The sequence below is a fragment of the Pelophylax lessonae genome (genome assembly GCF_965119305.1).
Source record: "Pelophylax lessonae genome assembly, chromosome: 2".
Taxonomy (NCBI): Eukaryota; Metazoa; Chordata; class Amphibia; order Anura; family Ranidae; genus Pelophylax; species Pelophylax lessonae.
In genome coordinates this window covers 399,689,465-399,710,834 of record NC_138769.1, presented here as the reverse complement: position 1 = coordinate 399,710,834, position 21,370 = coordinate 399,689,465, and the positions used below count along the sequence as shown (strand labels likewise).

At 43.8% G+C, this 21,370-nt stretch overlaps 2 protein-coding genes across 2 annotated transcripts in view; one reads left to right on the top strand and one right to left on the bottom strand.

Annotated features, from left to right (window-relative positions):
• Window positions 1-8,855, bottom strand: part of ASL (argininosuccinate lyase) — an 81,411-nt gene extending 72,556 nt beyond the window's left edge. The window contains exon 1 of the mRNA XM_082246870.1: window positions 8,721-8,855. The gene's annotated coding sequence lies outside the window, so the exon portion shown is untranslated. The remainder of the gene's footprint in view (window positions 1-8,720) is intronic.
• A 1,040-nt stretch (window positions 8,856-9,895) lies between these two features.
• Window positions 9,896-21,370, top strand: part of CRCP (CGRP receptor component) — a 53,573-nt gene continuing 42,098 nt past the window's right edge. The window contains exons 1-3 of the mRNA XM_082244746.1: window positions 9,896-9,953; window positions 10,189-10,225; window positions 14,365-14,463. Of these exons, the coding sequence (XP_082100872.1) occupies window positions 9,946-9,953; window positions 10,189-10,225; window positions 14,365-14,463 (144 nt within the window). The 5' untranslated portion in view covers window positions 9,896-9,945. The remainder of the gene's footprint in view (window positions 9,954-10,188; window positions 10,226-14,364; window positions 14,464-21,370) is intronic.

The window sequence follows — 21,370 nt, the reverse complement described above, 5'->3', positions numbered from 1 at the left end:
GGAGAGATTATGTCTCCTTGTTTATCCAGCATCTATTTTCCATCAATTAATGGCATGATAGTGATATGTACAGTCAGATAATAAGTATACGGTAAACAAGGAAGCAATTTGATATATTTGTGAAAAAATACTAAATTGTAACACATCTATAAAAGTTCTCATTTATCTACGTTTAGCTAGTATTAGTTACATTCATGTGGAATTGTAGGCCACACTCCCGCATAATCTCACTTAACTTAACTAGAATAATAACACTGACCCCAGTTTTGGCAAAGAAAAGGCCGCGGCACTCTTTATTGGTTTAAATAAATAAATTAAATCATAACAATTACTTTGAATAGTTAAATCATTCAATTCAATTGAATCATCAATTACTTGCTTGTAAAAACACTCAAACTGAAATAACTTATAATTGCTCAGTTATAAAACAACTCGAGCAACAATAAACATAAAATACCATACGAAATACAATGTCCCCCCTAGTATACTAGGGTGACCCAACCACACAAAGGTGCACGCGACAAAGGGAGGGGGGGGCGGGGAACTTTCTTCTTTGTGCTCTTCGGTGCAAAAGGAAGCACCCCAGCCCAAACCAAGCTTATAAAGCCTCTGCCCCAGCTTGCTAGAACCTTCCCTGCACACCGATTGGCGGATACCTGCTGTATGCTCAGGTAAAATTAACCTCCTACTAGCCTAAACCTGTAAACCTATACCCCTATGCTTACCTGACAGAACTGCTAATGGTGGCCACAATCCCACACAAGTGGCCACATAATGTGCCCCCTTTTATATGGAATTGTAGGCCACACTCCCGCATAATCTCACTTAACTTAACTAGAATAATAACACTGACCCCAGTTTTGGCAAAGAAAAGGCCGCGGCACTCTTTATTGGTTTAAATAAATAAAATCATAACAATTACTTTGAATAGTTAAATCATTCAATTCAATTGAATCATCAATTACTTGCTTGTAAAAACACTCAAACTGAAATAACTTATAATTGCTCAGTTATAAAACAACTCGAGCAACAATAAACATAAAATACCATACGAAATACAATGTCCCCACCAGCCGGGCTTGAGCAACAAGGACGGCCCTACCCCACCACCGCGGCCCTTTCAATGCTACACTGCAGCCCTAGATTTAAAATATCAATCCCCACATCTGAAAGGTGAATGCCATCCTGGCGATAGAGCCCCTGGATGCCACCCTCCAGATCCACATGCCTATAGGACAAGCCGCCAATAGACGGCATAAACTTTTCCATTGCCCTATTTACCCTTTTCCTCATCTTCTCCATGACTTTCCTCTGCGATGAGGAAAGCCAAGGAAGCCGAGGAACTATTTCAGAAAATACCACCACTGTCCCTGGAGACGAGAGGGAAAATAAATGCAAATCTCTCTTAATCTTAAATAGTAAGTCCAAAGTTTTAATATTACCAAGGTCATTACCCCCAGCGTGAATAACCACGATGGACGGAGGAGGCCAAACTTGGAACAATCTAGACAAATGAAAGTACAGCTGGTGCCACTGCAAGCCTCTAATTCCTTTCCAAAATAATTTAAACTCCAGAGGTAGTGCTAAATTTGTACTGTAAATACGATGTGAAGCTCTTTTCCTCGCCCAAAAAATGAATGAGTGGCCCAAGATCCAGACTGTTCGCTGAAAACCTGAAGGATTCAAATAAACAAGTTAGTCCTTACATACACTTTAAAACATTTTGATTTCCACCTTCCCATACTTTGTATTACCCTGTCCGAAAATCCCCTTCTAGCTGCCTCTGATGCTGCCCCTATCCTGAATGAATGTGAGGAAAACCTAAAATTTTTTAAGCCCAGCCGCTCTAAGCATTTCCGTAAAACAAAATCGAATTGATATTTTGTGAGTGGAGTGGAATCCATGTGGACCAAAAAAACGCCCACCACCAACCAAATTGATTGACCATGCCCAACGGGCAAACACCCTGATTATGCTGAGCCTTAATAGTAATTGCCACACCTCTCCCCAGAGTGTCCGACTTTGAGCGACGTAACCAAATCTGGACATCTTCCCTGCCTACCACTACCTGATCATATAAAAGGCCTCCCTCAGTCTTATTTGACAAAGGTAGCAGCTCAGAGATGCGGAGCGCCTCAAAAAAGGTCAATACAAAAGCCATTCTGAACAACAGTGCTTCATAGTCAGAATTACACACTAATGAGGTCATACCGCAGATATCCCCCAATAACTCAATAGAAATAGGTCTCCTGTCATCTGTTACCGCCACCTTCCTCCTATAACCTTTCAATGCTTGCTGTACCGAAAAATAGGTCGTACAAGCCGGAAAACCTTTCAGGCGGCAGAAAAAAGAGATGCCCGCCAATGTCTTACGTAAATAACTATAAGACAGTTTCCGCTGCATCAAAGAACCCATAAACTCCAGAACCAGACATTCCTCCGGTCGACCCTCCATCTTGCCCTTTGCCTCCATGAAAGCCAATCAACTCTTCCAGGCAGCAGAATAACTCGCCCATGTTCTGGGGGCCACTGATCCCTCGATCGACCTCTCGACTAAATCCCAACAACCGTCCAAACTCGGCTCGGAATCTCGGTACCTTTTTCGTCCGCCTCCGGCAACAGCTGGCGAAACGGTCCATCTGAAACCGAGATAGCGCATCGGCCAGATTATTCAAGACACCCGGTGTGTGTTTCGCCTTAAGCTATACATTGAGCTGTAAACACAAAAGGACAATCCTCCTGAGCACTCTAATCACACAAATGGACTTGGATGAGAGGCAGTTCACCGCGAACAAGACCCCTTTGTTGACAGTTTCCACCAGAATCCTTCTATTCGCGAAACATGCACCCCACAGTTCCAACGCCACTAAGATGGGGAACAGCTCCAACAAAACCACGTTTTTTGTCAGCTTTCCACTTTTCCATGACTCCAGCCATCCTGCACAACACCAATGCGTCTACCATATGGCCCCAAAGCCTCTAGAGCCCGCCACATCTCTAAACAAACGAAAGTCAAGGGCAAAAATGAAATCCTCCTGAAAAAATGAACGACCATTATACACCTTGAGAAATTCCGCCCAAACAGCCAAATCCTCCAGGTCACTAGTCAATCTGATGTGGGAAAAGGGGGCCTTCAAGCCCGAAGTAGACAAGTAAAGGCGCCTTGAAAACACCCTACCCATGGGCATAATTCTGCATGCAAACGCTAACAAACCCAAGAAAGACTGCATCTCCTTCAATAGGACCTTCCTCCTCGACATAAACAACCGCACCAGAGATTTCAGCTTTGGCACCTTATCCACAGGTAAACAGAACTCCATACGATCCGTATCAATGTGAATGTCCATAAAAATTATTTTTGTAGTATTCAAGCAAGTTTTTTCCTCCGCCAGAGGAACCCCAAAATCTTTCGCCACTCCCCTAAAGATTTGCAACAAACTAAGACAATCCACAGAATCTGGTGGGCCCACGAACAAAAATCGTCCAGGTAATGCAAAACTCCCACACTACCCGACTTAGCCGCTACCACCCAGTGCAAAAAGAAGAGAACGCCTCAAAGTAGGCACATGACACAGAACATCTCATAGGGAGGCTTTTGTCAAAGAAGTACATACCTTCCAGCTTAAAGCCCAAAGAATTAAATGCCACAGGTGATATAGGCAAAAGACGAAACGCGTACTTTATGTCCGCCTTCGCTAACAATGCCCCTTGGCCAAACAGCCTTATCATAGCAATGGCTTCTTCAAACGTGGCATATGACACTGAAGACAAATCTCCATCAATGTCGTCAATCAGTGAGCTTCCTTTCGGGTAAGAGAGGTGGTGTATGACACGGAATTCATTCAGCTCTTTTTTGGGGACCACTCCAAGCGGAGAAACACGAAAACTATCAAAAGGCGGATGCTCAAAAGGACCTGCCACCCTACCCAGCTCGATTTCCTTAAAAATCTTGTCCCTAACTACCTGTGGGAAGTTTTCCACCGACTTCAGATTGACAACCTCTGTACATCCTTTCCCTACAAATGGGGGCAAAGGGAAACCCTTCTCAAAACCTTCAATGAGAAAACTGGCCCTCTCCCTGTTTGGGTATCTGTCCAACCATGGAAGCATTCTTTCCAGCCTCACAAGCGTGCAGGCTTTTTGGAAAAAATATCCTTTGGAACTTGCCCCGACCCCACCGTAGCATTTTTTCTAAAGCACTTACTCACTGGATGTGGGCCAGAGCAAAATGAACATTCATGCTTAGAACGGCAAGCCGCATTCCAACGACATTGACTTTCGTTGAATGCGAAACAACAACCTTTGCGATAAGCTGCATTCTGAGTGTTCACCACCGGCTGCCTAGCAGGATTCTGCCTCTGCGGGGACATCAAGTTCAGCCAAAGGCCGACATCCTTCATACCCCATCTTAAAGAGGGGTGGACTGACAGCTTCTGACGAAAAGATTTGTCGTAATAGTACCAGCCCAGCCCCCCAAAGCTCTTGTAAGCTTCCAAGATAAAATCGAGGTGCCGAAATAGGCCCCCACACCCCTCAGGGTGCTTCTCAGCCATCAACCCCGCAAATATACAAAACGCCTGCAACCAGTTATGGAATGACCAAGGGGCCCCCCTGCGCCGCTCCTCATCCTGTTTGTCGTCTCTTTTATCAGTCCTAACCGACAGCTCCTTATGAGCAGGTAACAGTGTTAACAAGTCGACAAACTCGCTTAAGCCCAACACTCAAGTGGTAGCCCAGAGGTGACATCTCACATGGCATCGCGCCCTTCATACACACCTCAGGCACACCGCTACATCCCAGCAATGGTGCATGCGCGGACAAAACATTATTTTCCTTAGATAAACTTTGACTAATATTACTATGAGCGAAATTATCACCATAAGGAATGGAGACAGTAGATACTGCAGGTGAGAAATTAAGTTTACAGCTTGGCTGCTGCTGAACAGACACAACAGGCTTAACAGGCACAGGAGAAACAGCAGGGGAGACACGAGAAAAAGATTGCACCAAAGAAGATAAAGAGTTAATTAATATAGACAGATTCTGTACATTGCACAACTCACCAGCTGCTGGGGGGAGAACAGGCTGCTGCTCAGCTTCCTCCAGCAGCACACTGTCAGATGCTCCTGTTGTCTCATGCTGCGCTGTAGCCACTCCCACAGCAGGTGTTCTTGAAACTACAGGGATAATTCTCTGTGGAGATGGCAGACGCCTTCTCTTCCTCTCTGGGTCCGCCTGTTAGTTTTCAGCCCGCCCTCCGCCGCCCCTTCTTGGAGACAGGGAGGCTCGTCTTCTTTTAGATGCTTGGCGCATGTGCGCCTGGGACGTCTTCACCGCCATGACAACGCATGGCAGCTCTCCTGCAGGTACACACGCCGGCTTCTCAGGTGTCTTCTCTCTCTCTGCAGGCGCTTCTGCCTGTGAAGGAGCAGGGTGAACTTCAACCGCAACTTGCTCTGTAATTCCAGACATAGAGAGACAATGCCGCAGCCAGGCTTCTCCCCCCGCACTCTCTGCCTTCTCAATCAGCTGCTTCAATCAAGGCCTCCATGACAGCAGGTAAGAAAAAACCTCCTGGACTACTTCTGCTGAACTTTCTTCTTTGTGCTCTTCGGTGCAAAAGGAAGCACCCCAGCCCAAACCAAGCTTATAAAGCCTCTGCCCCAGCTTGCTAGAACCTTCCCTGCACACCGATTGGCGGATACCTGCTGTATGCTCAGGTAAAATTAACCTCCTACTAGCCTAAACCTGTAAACCTAAACCCCTATGCTTACCTGACAGAACTGCTAATGGTGGCCACAATCCCACACAAGTGGCCACATAATGTGCCCCCTTTTATATGGGCTTGTTCTGTAATGTTTAAGGACTCATTCAGATAGGTGAGGGAATAATAGATAGGCTGCTATGTGCCGATGCGGCTAAATGCTGTGACCAGGTTGGTCAGCAGCATTTCGCTGGATGCAAACTGTCCAGGGACTGTCAGAGTCTCTAATTACATGTTATGGCATGGATGAGCAGTTACATGCGAAAAGCAGTGGTACTGGCCATTGATTTGTACAGGGTACTGATCTGGCCACAATGCTGCTGTTCACAGGCACTTTTGTGCAAAGGGATTGTTTCTCCACTGGCAAGGAATGCGGATTCTTACCAGTGGCTGTCCATGTGAATGGGTCCAAAGATGTTTCATGCTATGTGGCTATAAATGCAGGGATATGCAGCTAACCCTTGTTAAAGGAGAAGTTCACTTTTAGTAACATGCTACATATTATACTAGTATTCAGTGTGTAACATGTCACTAATGCAGGAGCCCTGATCCCCCACTGTCAGCGGGGATCCTCCCCTCGCACCTGCTGTCACAATTCAAAAACAGTGTGGCTCGGCCCATACAGCCAGGTCATTCATTTAACAGAGTTCTGTGAATGAATGAAGTACAAGTCCAATCTTCAACTGCAGCAGACAGCTTGTAGTTGAGCATCCTCGTGGTTCATTGATTTTTCTTCCTGTTCAGGAACTGTCTGCTCATATGGGAAGTACGAGCAGACAGCTGTACCGAGTGTTTGCAGGAGCCTGCCACTGCACCTGCGATTTTGATTTGCAGGGTCCATTATAAAAAAAAAATAAATGCACATTTACCCTGCAAAATCAGTTGCATTTTTTTTTTTTTTTTTTACAATGGAGCCTACAAATCGCAGGTGCAGTGCCAGGCTCCTGCCAACACTCGGTACAGCTGTCTGCTCATACATCCCATATGTATGAACAGAAAGTTTCTAAACAGCAAGAAGAGTTTCTTTTTTTTACAAATGGAGAACTTAGCCTTTAAAGCTGAAGTTTAGGAATTAGGAGAATACAGCACCAAACACATTAGTTACATAGTGTGCATCTCATGTCCTGCAGGCTGCTGCTTCATGTAAAAATTCTTCATTTATGCACCCAGACACTGCCCAGAGCAGCGAACTTCCAATATTGCAAGGGTTAACAGCAGCAGCTAGGAGTATGAAGGACCCGTGCCACTCACCTGCCCCTTCATCATTCACAAAACTGGCTTGAATATTGTTTCGGCAATGCAATCTGTGAATGGAGGAGGATCAGATGAATGACAGGATCTGTCCTGCCCACTGACAATGTATTTCATAGTAGGACAATAATGTGTTCTATCAATAGCAGCGCAGATGGACGAGCTGTACAAGTCCTTCAAACTCGCAGCTGCTGCACCTTCATCATTCACAAAACTGGCTCGAATATTGTTCAGGAATGCAATCTGTGAATGGAGGAGGATCAGATGAATAATAGGATCTCTCCTGCCCACTGATAATTTATTTCATAGTAGGACAACAATGTATGGGTTCTATCAATAGCCGCGCAGATGGGCGAGCTGTACAAGTCCTTCACACTGCTGCTGCTGTTAACCCCTACAGCACTGGGAGATTGCTCAGAGGGCATTTGACAGGTGGTGAGGAGGCATATTTCTTCATGATTGCCTGCTTTAAAGTGTTAGTCCATCCGAAAACTAAAATCCCTGCATCTATAGACCTCCTATCTAGCCCTGTAAAGAAGAAATAAGTATACATACCTTTTTTTAAAGCCAATCTGATCCGGTCTCCAGCGGCGGAAGCTCCGCAGAGGACACAGCCGACAACAGCTGTGAAATGAATGGGAAGTGACGTCACCAATTGACTTACTATTGGGCTTCCATTGTCGGCTGTGTCCTCTGCACCCACCTCTACAGCGAAGCCGCAGCTGACAGCCCAGCGTGGGAACGGGTCGGATGGGTTTCAAAAAAGGGAAGTATACTGATTTCTTGTTACAGGGTTAGATAGGTTAGTGTTACATCGTGGAGAGATAAGAGCCATACACACTATAAGATTTTCTGAAGACTTTTCCTTCAGATTTACCTTTTCTATGTAGTGCAAGGGCCTGCCAGATTGCATACAAATTGAAAGTGATTGGGTTTGACCTCACATTATATGGTTTTGGTAAATCTAAAGGAAAAAGTCTTCAGAAAATATTATAGTGTGTATGGCCCATTACAGATGTAGAGATTTTAGTGTTAGGGTGGACTTCTACTTTAACTGCGTACTAGTGCAACCTGCCTGCAGAGGAGTGCTATTTGCTTAAATGTGTCCTGTTCGATAGGGATATAATCCTACCATTGCTGCGAAGCATAGCATCATGGCCGATGCATTTTAGTGAAAATATCTTAATATTTTCAGAGGAGAGGCCCTGTCAGGTATGCTGTATGGGGCCATGCGATTTCTAACAGCAGCCCTGGACACAGTGCTGATGTGCAGATAATGATGCATCTCATTATTTCCTTTTTTTTTTCTCCACAGAACTTGGAATGTAACAAGTGACATTTTAACACACTTTTAATTTACTGCACAGCATTACGATGCAGGGGTTTGCGCTAAAATCTGGCATTGCTAAAAAAAATAAGGACTGCATGCAATGCTGTGGTGTGAGCTGACACCATTGGAAACAAGGCGGTCCAGTAGAATGTGGATCCTACTTCTAGATACTATTGTAAAACACTCTGCCATCTGTAATGAGATCTGATCATACAGATGCTGTTGTTCTTTAAAAGCATGCACTATGTTCCAAATAGAATGTGTTTACTTCTGTTATGAAAACATGGATTAAATGTGACAGTTCCTACACAAGATGACATTGTCATAGGTAGTTGCATGAATAGATAGCATGACCAGAGAAGCCCATTGACATACCGTCTCAGATGATGTGTGCAGTCCAAGAACAGATCCTCCTATAGATCAGCCCAGAGAACCTAACACTGGCTGCTCACACCTTTACACTGGCAGGTCGTACATACCCCGCCCCTTCCCTAGACATGCCCAATCCTACAACTCCTAACCCTGGCAGCTCACACCTCTACTACACGCCCATGTCCTAAATACCCCGCCTCTTCACTTGACCAATCACAGACAGCATGAGACTGGCAGCTCACGCCTCTAGAAAGGAAGTCCTAACTAACCCGCCCCTACAATTGGCTTGACCAATCCAAGACAGCATGAGACTGGCAGCTCACGCCTGTACTAAGGATGTCCGAACTACCCCGCCCCTACAATTGGGATAACCAATCACAGACAGCATGAGACCGGCAGCTCACGCCTTTGCAAAGGATGTCCTAACTAACCCGCCCCTACAATTGGCGTGACCAATCACAGACAGCATGAGACCGGCAGCTCACGCCTTTACAAAGGATGTCCTAACTATCCGCCCCTACAATTGGTGTGACCAATCCCGGGGGAGCTGTCACTTTGCTTTCATCAAACACTTTTCACAAAGCCCAGAAGGCGGGGATTAGGCGGAGTTTCACGACGTCACATAAACATCATTTTTCAAGGAAACCATACGGATTTTCATGGGCAGTCAGCGGCTCTATGGCACTTCAGGAGAGTTCCCGCCCGCAATGATTGTGGGCTTGGATTCGAACCTGGCCTAAGCCGCTGCCAAGTTTTATAACTATCCAAATGTAGAATTCCAACTAAAGAACTAGATAGAGTGTAATGACTGTAATGTGTTCGTAATTGTATAATATAACAAAGAATATTTCCAAATATCTAAAAAAAAATAAAAGAAGCCTGCTACAAGTGATCTGAGTAAAAGTTCATGTTATTAGTGTTATTGACCATTATAATAAATGTTCTGTGACTGCAGAGTGCCGTGTCTGAGCTGTGTGGTAGAGATGTGCTTCACTTCACATAGGTTGGCGGAACCTTCTATACTGGTAGCTGGTTTCCGGGGGAAGCAGAATGGTGTAGGACCCAATAGAGAGCGGAAGCTTCTATACTGATTGCTGGCTTCCGGGGGAAGGAGAATGGTGTAGGACCCAATAGAGATGTGCTTCACATAGGTTGGCGGAACCTTCTATACTGTGAGCTGGTTTCCGGGGGAAGGAGAATGGTGTAGGACCACTCGCAGGAAGAAAGCATGGAAGTGTAAGTTGGTCATGGGCATCAACATTTCAGGGGGTGTTTTATTACTATATAGTGTGTGTGGACGAGGGGTGTTTTATTACTTTACACGTACTGTACAGTATATAGAATAGTAGATTATATTACAGGCAGTATTGGGTAACCATTGTCAGTTTAACAAACACTGCTGAGGTTTGCTGATGTTTTATCTTATCTACATTATGTTGTCATTAATAGTATTGTTTCTTATTTATTCCAGAAAAGATGCAAATGCGGCGTTACTAAGTAATTATGAGGTATGTATGTAGAGAATGGAACCTAATATATGCTTAGACAGACTGGGATTTGGGGGGGTGGAGCCCTAAGCGGACCATACACATTAACCACTTCACCCCCGGAAGGTTTATGCCCCTTCATGACCAGGCCATTTTTTTGTGATACGGCACTGCATTACTCTGACAATTGCGACTCTGTACTCAAATAAAATTGATGTCCTTTTTTTCCCCCACAAATAGAGCTTTCTTTTGGTGGTATTTGATCACCTCTGTAGTTTTTATTTTTTTGCCTTATAAACAAAACAAAAGCAACATTTAAAAAAATAAAAAAACAATATTTTTTACTTTTTGCTATAAAGCACATATCCAATAATAAAATGTAAAAAAAATTAAATTTCTTCATCAATTTAGGCCAATATGTATTCTGCTACATGTTTTGTTAAAAAAAAAAAAAAATAAAATCCCAATAAGCGTATATTGATTGGTTTGCGCAAAAGTTATACAAACTATGGGGTATATTTATTGAATTTTTTTTTTTTTACTAGTAATGGCAGGGATCAATAATTTTTAGCGGGACTTTGTTATTGCGGCAGACAAATCTGACACTGACACTTTTTTTGGGCACCAGTGACACCAATTCAGTGATCAGTTCTAAAAAAAAAATGCACTGTCACTGTACTAATGACGCTGGCAGGGAAGAGGTTAACATCAGGGGCAATCAAATGTGTTCCTAGGGAGGGCTTGCTAACTGTGTGTGTGTGTGGGGGGGGGGGTGCTTTGACTGGGGGAACAAAAAGAGAGATTCATGTTCCTGCTTTGTAGGAACACAAGATCACCATCTTCCCCTCTCACAGAACGGCAGTCTGCCTTGTATACTCTTTTGAAGATGTTCAGCATGTCTCGGCAGTCCAATCACAGCGAGAGCGGGTCACCAGCGGCACGCGCTCCCCAGACCCAGTGCACGAAATTACATACAGGTACATGATTTCGTGCAGGAGGGCCCCTCTGCCTCAGTATAACTGCGTGGGGCAGTCCATAACCAGTTAAAAAAGTTGTAAAACCTCACATATACCTAGTGAAGTGAATAGCCTCAGATGATACAGAGATGAAACATATCCTTTTACATAAGTTTTACTTGTATATCTGCAGTCTTCCCCTTTCTACACCCTTTGAAAAGTGCAGATCATGTTAAAAAACGTTCATCTTTCAGGAGGGGTGGGTGGGGGGACTGGGCTTACACTGTGTGAGAGCTGATTGGAGGAAAGGGACACCCCTCCACCCCCTCCTCATAGGCATAGGAACGAAGGACATGCATTTAGTCTGAATAGACAAGCTTTATGCAAATCTACCTCCAAGCTCCTTTCCTGACACTCATTTTGATCATATTTTCTCATGTGTCTGAGAATTTGCCAGAAGTGAAAACAGAAGAACGAAGCAACACTACAGTGCTTAGCTCAAATTTCATGAATGGGGTTTTCAACCACTTTAATATAACAAATATGTTATACTTACCTGCTCTGTGCAATGACTTTACACAGAGCAGCCTCGATCCTCCTCTTCTCAGATCTCCATCAACGCTCCTGGCTCTTCTCCACCACCGAGTGCCCCAATAGCAAGTTATATTGCTATGGAGGCACTTGTGCGTGCTCTCTCCTGAGCCAACCCTGTGTGTCCATAAGGCCCACAGAGCATGGCTCAGCCCTGCCTCTGCTTCACTCTCATTGGCTGTGATTTAGTATCCTAGGAAACAGCAGCCGGTGACATCACCAGCGCATGTGCTCTGAAGGGACAGCATGCCCGCGCTGTTCCTTTAGAGCTCTATGCCGCAGCCATGACGCACATTCGCGGGAGTGACGTCATCCCGGGTTAGCCAAGGCATACCTGTGCCATTCTTTCAGAGCTGTGTGCCGCGGGAGTGACATCATCCAATCGACCGCAGCCCACTGAACCCGGAAAGAAGACCGGGTGAAGATGGGAGCCCTGTCAGCGGTGACAACGCACCGCTGGAGGGCTTAGTTTCAAGGTAAGTCTTTCCTATTGTGCTAGTTTGCAATACATACTAGCACATTATGGCGTTACCTTGCAGGGAGAGGTGTGTTTTTTTTTTATTTGTTTTTTATTATTTCAACCTTTACTACCGCTTTAACGGGGGGCACAGACAGCAATAAAAACAGGCATTCTAATCCCTCTCCCCTCTATTTAAATCTAAAAAAACAAGTTTTGTCTAAAGTTATAACCTTAAGGTTTTACAAAAAATCCTGGAAGCTGACTGAAGGTCACTATGCAGAGCTGCAACAGATTTTGCACTCTCTAGTTTTAGTAAAGCAACCCTCCTATATGTGTTATAAGGGTAGGACTTACTAGGTGGAGTAGGATGGGTGCTGGAATCATATATATTATAACTGAATGCCACACTAGGTAGAGTAGATGGGTACTGACACAATGTGTTATAAAGGAACTACATACTAGATAAGAGTGGGTGGGCATTGACGCTATGTGTTTTTAGCCCCAGAGTGCATGCACAACATGAAACCTTACCAGAGCTGGTATAGCTTTAGAGAGCAATAGGCTTCACACTCAGTAACAGAGCAGCCACAATATCAAGCCTCCCACTATGGCTCTGCACACAAAAAAAGAAAAGGGGAAGTGATCCCTCAGCCAGAGATGCCAACCTGCTGGCCACTGGTGTGAATCTTGCATCCATATGCAGTGTGATCCCACTCTGAACACTTCCTTACTGCCTGAACTCTGGGCTGTGCTGTAAAGTTCCCTGCAGACTTTTACAAGGAAATCCTCTGTCTGAGGGACTGGAATGTGCCTTGAAGACCTTTTTATTCAAAGAACCAGGACCACAGAGAGGGCCAGACTAATTTTCTGCTTACTTCGCTATTATACCAGTTGCTGCATTCCACATAAAACAAATCCTGTATTGCTTCTCTGTGGGGAACCAGCCAGATTGAGGATTTTCACTGAAACTGAAGAGCCTCAATAAGGAAACTGCATTATATTTCAGCAACTATAAATTTTGGATTGATTTAGTTTCGTTGTTTTCATTAACTTGAACACATTCACGGATTTGGGAGTCTTTTTGTCAGTAGGCAGTAGAAGTACAATGGAAGCAAAATGCTGCAATATATTGTCAATGGGCTTGTCAATGAAAGACATTAAAGTGGAGTTCCACCCATTTTTAATAAATTGGATTAATAGATGTATGTAATCCCCTTTAAAACGACTTTTACCAATGGAAAGTTTTTTTTTTTTTTTTTTTTTGCTAGTAAATACCTGATTTTCTGCTTTATTTATCCTCTTCTCACTTCCGGGTCTGGTCGGCGATTACGTCATTCGGCGATTCGCAGTGTGTGCTTGGATGGCATGATATTATTACACAGGAGATGAGCTGCACTGTGTGCTCTGCCCCGCCTCCGCCCCGTCTCTTCTCAGTGAGCTGTATGTATGTAGTGTATTGAGGTTGTGCTCCGCCCCGCCTCCTCTCAGTGAGCTCAGTGATATAATGCTTTCAGTCCTCACTCACTGAGAGGAGGCGGGGCGGAGCACGGCCTGAATACACTACATACATACAGCTCACTGAGAGGAGGCAGGGCAGAACACACAGTACAGCTCATCTCCTGTGTAATAATGCAAGATTTCATGCCCTGAGATAAATCCCAGCACACCCTGCGAATCGCCGAATGACGTAATCGCCGACCGGACCCGGAAGTGAGAAGAGGATAAATAAAGCAGAAAATCAGGTATTTACTAGCAAAAAAAAAAAAAAAAACTTTCCATTGGTAAAAGTCGTTTTAAAGGGGATTACATACATCTAAAGTGAAAAAAAATGGGTGGAACTCCACTTTAAATGGTTATTGGAGTTTTGTTGTGTTTTTCCTATACAATACAATTTTACCAAAAAAACAAACAAACTGGTGGAATGAATGGTGAAAAATCAAATGCATTGCTGATCTCTACTGTAGCCATACAAATAACTGTCTTTTATGTTTGTGCAAACTTAATGACTGTTTGCCTTGTAGTTCAGGTGAACTCACCACCTAGGACTAACCATGCTAGTATGTGCTAAATAACGAGAATTTTGATTTTAAAATATTTATTTAGATACATCTATAGAGTATAAATATGTTTTTATTTTTTTTTCTGCTCTATAGGTTTTATATTTACTTACAGACTTAAAAGCACAACAAAGGGAGGGAAGAAAAAATAAAAACAGTGTTGGACAGCAGAATCTTAATACCATCATGTATGAGGTAAGCTGGGGATGCTGTTGTATGGTTACATATTGTGTAAATGTAATGCCTTCATTAGTTATTGATGTATAGGTATAGCACACCCCCTATTGAGTCAGACTAGTAGCCCTGCAATCAGCAAATCTTATGCTTCCCTTATTAAAGAACTGTAGGTCTAATTCAGCAAGGAGTGTGTTGGACTTTGGAAGAAAGATCACTGTTTTCACACAGAGAATAGGGATCCCTGCATGCTGGCATGGAACAGGTTTGTCTATTTGCAGTGCCTTGAAAAAGTATTCATACGCCTTGAAATTTTCCACATTTTGTCATGTTATAACCAAAAATGTAAATGTATTTTATTGGGATTTTATGTGATAGTCCAACACAAAGCTTGGCACATAATTGTGAAATGGAAGGAAAATGATAAATGGTTTTCAAATTATTTTTACAAATAAATATCTGAAAAGTGTGGCGTGCATTTGGATTCAGCCCCCTTTTATTCTGATATTTCGAACCACAATATAGTGGAACCAATTGCCTTCAGAAGTCACCTAATTAGTAAATAGAGTCCACCTGTGTGTAATTTAATCTGAGTATAAATACAGCTGTACCGTGAAGCCCTCATAGGTTTGTTAGAGAACCTTAGTGAACAAACATCATGAAGGCCAAGGAACACATCAGACAGGTCAGGGATAAAGTTGTGGAGAAGTTTTAAGCAGGGTTAGGTTATAAAAAAAATATCCCAAGCTTTGAACATCTCATGGAGCACTGTTCTATCCATCATCCAAAAATGGAAAGAATATGGCACACCTGCAAACCTACCAAGACGTGACTGTCCCCCTAAACTCACAGGCCGGGCAAGGAGAGCATTAATCAGAGAAGCAGCCAAGAGGCCCATGGTAACTCTGGAGGAGCTACAGAGAGCTACAGCTCAGGTGGGAAAATCTGTCCACAGGAAAACTATTAGTCGTGCACTCCACAAATCTGGCCTTTATGGAAGAGTGGCAAGAAGAATGCCCTTGTTGAGAAGCCATGTGGGGGACCCAGCAAACATGTGGAAGAAGGTGCTTTGGTCAGATGAGACCAAAATTGAACTTTTTGGCCTAAAGGCCTAAAAGCAAAACGCTATGTGTGGCGGAAAACTAACACCGCACATAACCCTGAACACATTATCCACACAGTGAAACATGGTGTTGGCAGCATTATGTTGTGGGGATGCTTTTCTTCAGCAGGGACAGGAAAGCTGGTCAGAGTTGATGTGAAAATGGATGGAGCCAAATACAGGGCAATCTTAGAAGAAAACATGTTAGAGTCTGCAAATGGCTTGAGACTGGGGCGAAGGTTCAACTTCCAGCAGGACAACGACCCTAAACATACAGCCAGAGCTACAATGGAATAGTTTAAATCAAACCATATTCATGTGTTAGAAGACACATGTGCCCTGTCAAAGTCCAGACCTAAATCCAGTTGAGAATCTGTGGCAAGACTTGAAAATGGCTGTTCAGACACTCTCCAGCCAATCTGAAAGAGCTTGAGCTATCAGAAGAATGGACAAAAATGTCACTCTAGATGTGCAAAGCTGGTAGAGACATCCCCAAAAAGACTTGCAGCTGTAATTGCAAGAAGTGGTTCTACAAAGTATTCATTCAGGGGGCTGAATACAAATTCACGCCACACTTTTCAGATATTTTATTTGTAAAAAAGTTTGAAAACCATTTATCATTTTCCTTTCACTTCACAATTATGTGCCACTTTGTGTTGGTCCATAACATAAAATATATTTACACTTTTGGTTGTAACATGACAAAATGTGGAAAATCTCAAGGGGTGTGAATACTTTTTCAAGGCACTGTAGGCTGTGACTGCTTTCTAAAAAAAACTAGAAAATTATATATTTTTTTATTTATAGCCAGAGATACTAGTGTGGAAATATAACAAATAAAATGCTAGAAAATAGGAAAAAAAGGCCCATGGGGACTGATACTCTCGTAGAATTATAGATAGGGTTGTCAGCCTCAATGACATGAACAACAAATAATACATTTACACATTTTTTTTTTATAATCTCTAAATATGTGATGAAAAGTATACATATAGCAATGTTTAAAACACAATTTCTTAGTAACAATTGAGGAATATTCTGTGCTGCGTTGATTGCCAAACAACGAATAAGGCAGCTATTAGACAACTGTGATACCAATTGAGAACAAATTAAAAAAAAATCTAAAGCAGCGTTAAAGAGGTTGTAAACCTCAGAAATTAAAAAAACAAAAAAAAAAAACAAACACCTGAAAGACAAACACATAATGAGCTAGTATGCATCGCAAACTAGCTCATTATGTAATACTTACCTTAGAACAAAGCCCCACAGTGCCGCCCGCTCACCTCTCTCACGGGTGACATGTTCGGTCGCCCTTCTTCCGGGTTTGCGGCATCTGGCCATCTGATTGTCGGGAGCCGATGTTCATGGCACAGGGCTCTGAAGGAACAGCACGAGCGGCCTTTCCTTCAGAGCGCATGCGCTAGTGATGTCACTGGCTGCATGCAATGTATCTCCTAAACGGTGCATGTTTAGGAGATATTTACAGTACCTATAGGTAAGCCTCATCATAGGCTTACCTATAGGTACAAGTTGCAGAGGAGGGTTTACTTCCACTTTAAATTCAAATGACCATATATGCATATAGTGCAAATAATTAAGGTGCATAGATAAATGTCAAAATACTATAACAATGTGCAAAAAATATATCCAAAGCAACATAAAGTGCAAAAGTTCGTGAATTGTCCACCACGAATACAGTCTCTGATTAGGCACATCAGGTGTTTGCGCCAAATGTCTTCAGAGTTCTGCTTCAAGATGAGAAACTGTGCTTCCTTCCACCACACACCACCTTTAAAAAAAGCCTCTTACCAGATAACAGGTGTTGCTAAACCCAGGATCCTGCATTCATGATATCTGGTCTACCACAGTACACAAAACAAAATGCTAATGCAATTATTTTAGTAAATATAAACTGCTAAATACCTTTTCTTATAAGCAGGATTCATCAGTCTTGTGACTTCTATCAGTGTCTGACCGAGCACTGGTTAAAGCTTGTAGGAGGGGTTTTCATTCTCCTCTGACTGTCCTATGAGGCTGCATGACCCCTAACCATCTGTCTGGACAGGGCCAATTGGCCCTGTGCTGATCACATGCACCCTCCCCAAAAAGAAAAAACAAAAACAAACTAAGCATGTGCAGAGGCTCTGTTCTATCAGCAGATAGATTGGGGACAGTAAAAGAAGGGGAGGATCAGAGAAGACAGGATCAAACAGCCTTTTTGCACAATGTGGATTAACCCCGCAGATTCCACAGTGAGTAAAGCAAGCATGCTTTACTGCATATACAGACTGATTTTACTGTTGTGGGTTTAGTAACACTTCTAATTATAAATGGTCAGCAGCGCTTGGGTATAATCCACATCGCCACGTTTACCAGCATGCACTGCGTCTCCCATGTGTATCTCATCTTTACATATGATATATGTAAAAACTCGACTTTTATTAAAATTACACCAATTGTACCAACACAGCAATATAAAAACAACAAAATGGTAACAACGTTGTATACTAAATCCAATGTAGCAGGATGGAGAACATGCTGGACTCCAGCGGGCGGGCTTGTGTGATGATGTTACGTCGTAGTCACGCCCCAGCGCATTTTGTTGGAAATTACGTTGGCGGGGGACTGGCTAGAATGCTAAATCAGGTACATAGAGTTATGCTTCAGGAGGTTGGACACAAGCAAAAAAAGGCTGTAAGGACAGCCTAATTTAACCACATCCACTCCCATTATTCTCCAGTTTTTTTGTTTGTGTGTCCGGAGAACAGATGTCTTCTTTCCTCTGAGAGAAGCAAACCACTTCTTATTTTTTTCCATATTTTTATCAAAATACATTTTTAATCTAGCAAGATTGCTGCAGTGCCACTGGGCCTCTTTTTGCATTTTTCCGGATTGGCTGCTCCTCAGCAAAGCTCTGGTGGCTGTGCCCGGATATGCTGTAAGGAAGAAATGGGGCAGGCCATTACAATGTCCTAAGAGCACTGGAATCTGTTGAAGGCACTCTCCTATACACCCATGGTGTAACTTGTGACACAAGAGGAGTCTGTGTCTACTGACAACATTTCAAGTGATTAAACCCATGTCCACTGCTTTAAAAGATTATGTGAAACCCATGCTTGCTTTTGTGGGTTTGATCACATCATTTTATTTACATTTAGATCTTTATTTAAAACAGTCAGATGACTGCCAGAGCTCTGGCCACATAGTAACGTAGACTGCGATACATCAAAGCTGTTAATCAAGATCCTTGAGCTACCCCACTTGCAAAATAAAGCCTCACGTGGGCTGAGGTTGCTCTCTATGAAGGAAAGAGGAAGTTCATGTCTTCCTCTGAATCTGGAGCATGCACAGAACAGTTGGCAACACAGAAGAGCGCAGATCACCCTCAATAGTGTTTCCACTCTAAATAGGGGAACTAGCAGGATCACTGGGTATTTACAGCCACAGCATGACTTATCTAATTATATGTGCTTTTGTTTTTTTTAATGTTTTAAGGTTACACAATTAGATAAAATTTAGGTTTTGTTGCCTTAGGGGTACCATTTTTGCTCTTCTTGACACAGTGTGCATGTGTTTTAACCTGGAACAACCTGTGGTGGCCATTCCTAAAGTCACCTGCCTGGGTTCTTTAACCAGTTTACCACTAGAGCATTTTGCTGTCTTACGTCTGGGCCACTTTTTGCGATTCGGCGCTGTGCGAATTTAACTGACAATTGCGCGGTCGTGCGACGCCATACCCAAACGAAATTTACGTCCTTTTTTTCCCACAAACAGAGCTTTCTTTTGGTGGTATTTGATCACCTGTGCTATTTTTACTTTTTGCGCTATAAACAAAAAAAGAGCGTAAATTTTGAAAAAATAACAATATTTTTCACATTTTTTTTATATGAAATTCCCCCCAAAAAAATGTAAAAATCAAAATTTTTTTAAATTTTTGGCCAATTTGTTTTCTGCTACCTATGTTTGGTAAAAAAAATTCACAATAAGCGTATTTTGATTGGTTTGCACAAAAGTTATTGCGTTTACTAACAAAGGGAAAGATTTCTGTCATTTATGGTGTTTTTTTTTTAACGCGTAATGGCGGCGATCTGCGATTTTTTTTTTTTTTTTTTTTTTTTTTTTTTTTTGCGGGACTGCGACATTGCGGCGGACAGATCGGACCCTTGACTGACATTTTTGACACTTTTGGGGGTACCAGTGACATTACTGCAGTAATCAGTGCTATATATATGCACTGTTACTGTAAAAATGACACTGGCAGGGAAGGGGTTAATTTTATTGGAGAGGGAGGGGTTAATGTATGCCTGGTGCTTACTGACGTGTGGGGGGGGAGGTGACTGTGTGAGCCAGGGACAGATCGGAGTGTTCAGCTACGCTGAACACTCCGATCTGTCACTCCCTGTCACTTGGGAGATCCGCCCGCTTGTGTTTACACAGGCGGGCGGATCTCCACACTAGATCCCCGACGATCGGGGCAGAGCAGCGGCGATCGCCGTTGCTCCTCCCCTGGCCCAACTCCCGCTGTGACTGAATACAGCGGGAGCGAGCCTCCGGCGGTGTGCGAGCGCCGCCCACAAGGGGGAGTGTCTGACGACGTAGGTCTACGTCGTCAGACGATAACGAGCCACTTTGCCGCAGTAGTACTACGGTACTCAGTGGCAAAGTGGTTAAAACAGGGGTGGGGAACCTGCGGCCCGCAAAGTCATCTGATCCGCCCCCCTGTGCTAAGGTAACCAGATGTCCCCAGACTGAGGACACTGTCCCCGCTTTGCATGGCCGATCCTGGGCGGGGGCGCCCATGGTCGGCCCTACCATTGGGCTGCCTCCGGAGGGGAAGGGGAGGGCGAGCGCCTCCTGATTACACAAAGAGCAGGGTTCTTCTGCGCACCCGGCGCGGCCGCTGTCATACGAAGTCACGCCTCCTACCTATGATAGACAGCACAGTGGTGACGTCTATCATAGAAGTCGGTCCAGGAGGCATGACTTCGTATGAGAGTGCCCGCGCTGGTTAAGCAGAAGACCCCTGCTCTTTGTAATCAGGAGGCGCTCTAATTCCCGGGCACTGATCACTCTGCATTAAGGGGGCACTAATCACTCTGCATTAAGAGGGCACTAATCACTCTGCATTAAGGGGGCACTAAGATCCAGCAGTACCAGCCAGAGCCAGCAATACCCACAGCAGAACCAGCAGTACCCACAGCAGTACCAGCCAGAGCCAGCAGTACCCACAATAGAACCAGTAGTACCCACAGCAGTACCAGCCAGAGTCAGCAGCACCCACAACAGTACCAGCCAGCAGCACCCACAGCAGTACAAGCCATCAGTACATACAGCACAGTAGCAGCCAGCGATACCAGCCTGAGCCGGCAGTACCCACAGCAATATTAGCCAGCAGTACCCACAGCAGTACCAGCCAGCAGTACCTACAGTACAGTACCAGCCTGAGCCAGCAGTACCCACAGCAGTACCAGCCTGAGCCAGCAGTACCAGCCAGCAGTACCAGCCAGCAGTACCCATAGCACAGTACCAGCCTGAGCCAGAAGTACCCACTACCAGCCAGCTGTTCCCACCAGCAGTACCCATCAGCAGTTCTTTTCAAAACTTACTACCACAAAGAGTCGACTGCGCTCCAGACTGACCGACGCAAACCTGGAAAACCAGTTGCCAGTAGCAACATCATCAATACCAGCTAACATCACATACCTCACCAAAGAGAAGCAGTTGCAGCCATCACATTAGGGGTGAGTTAATTAAATGTTTGACCAAATATAATAGGCACATTTTTAAGTTGATAATTTTGTAGGGCCCCCGAATGATTTTATAAAT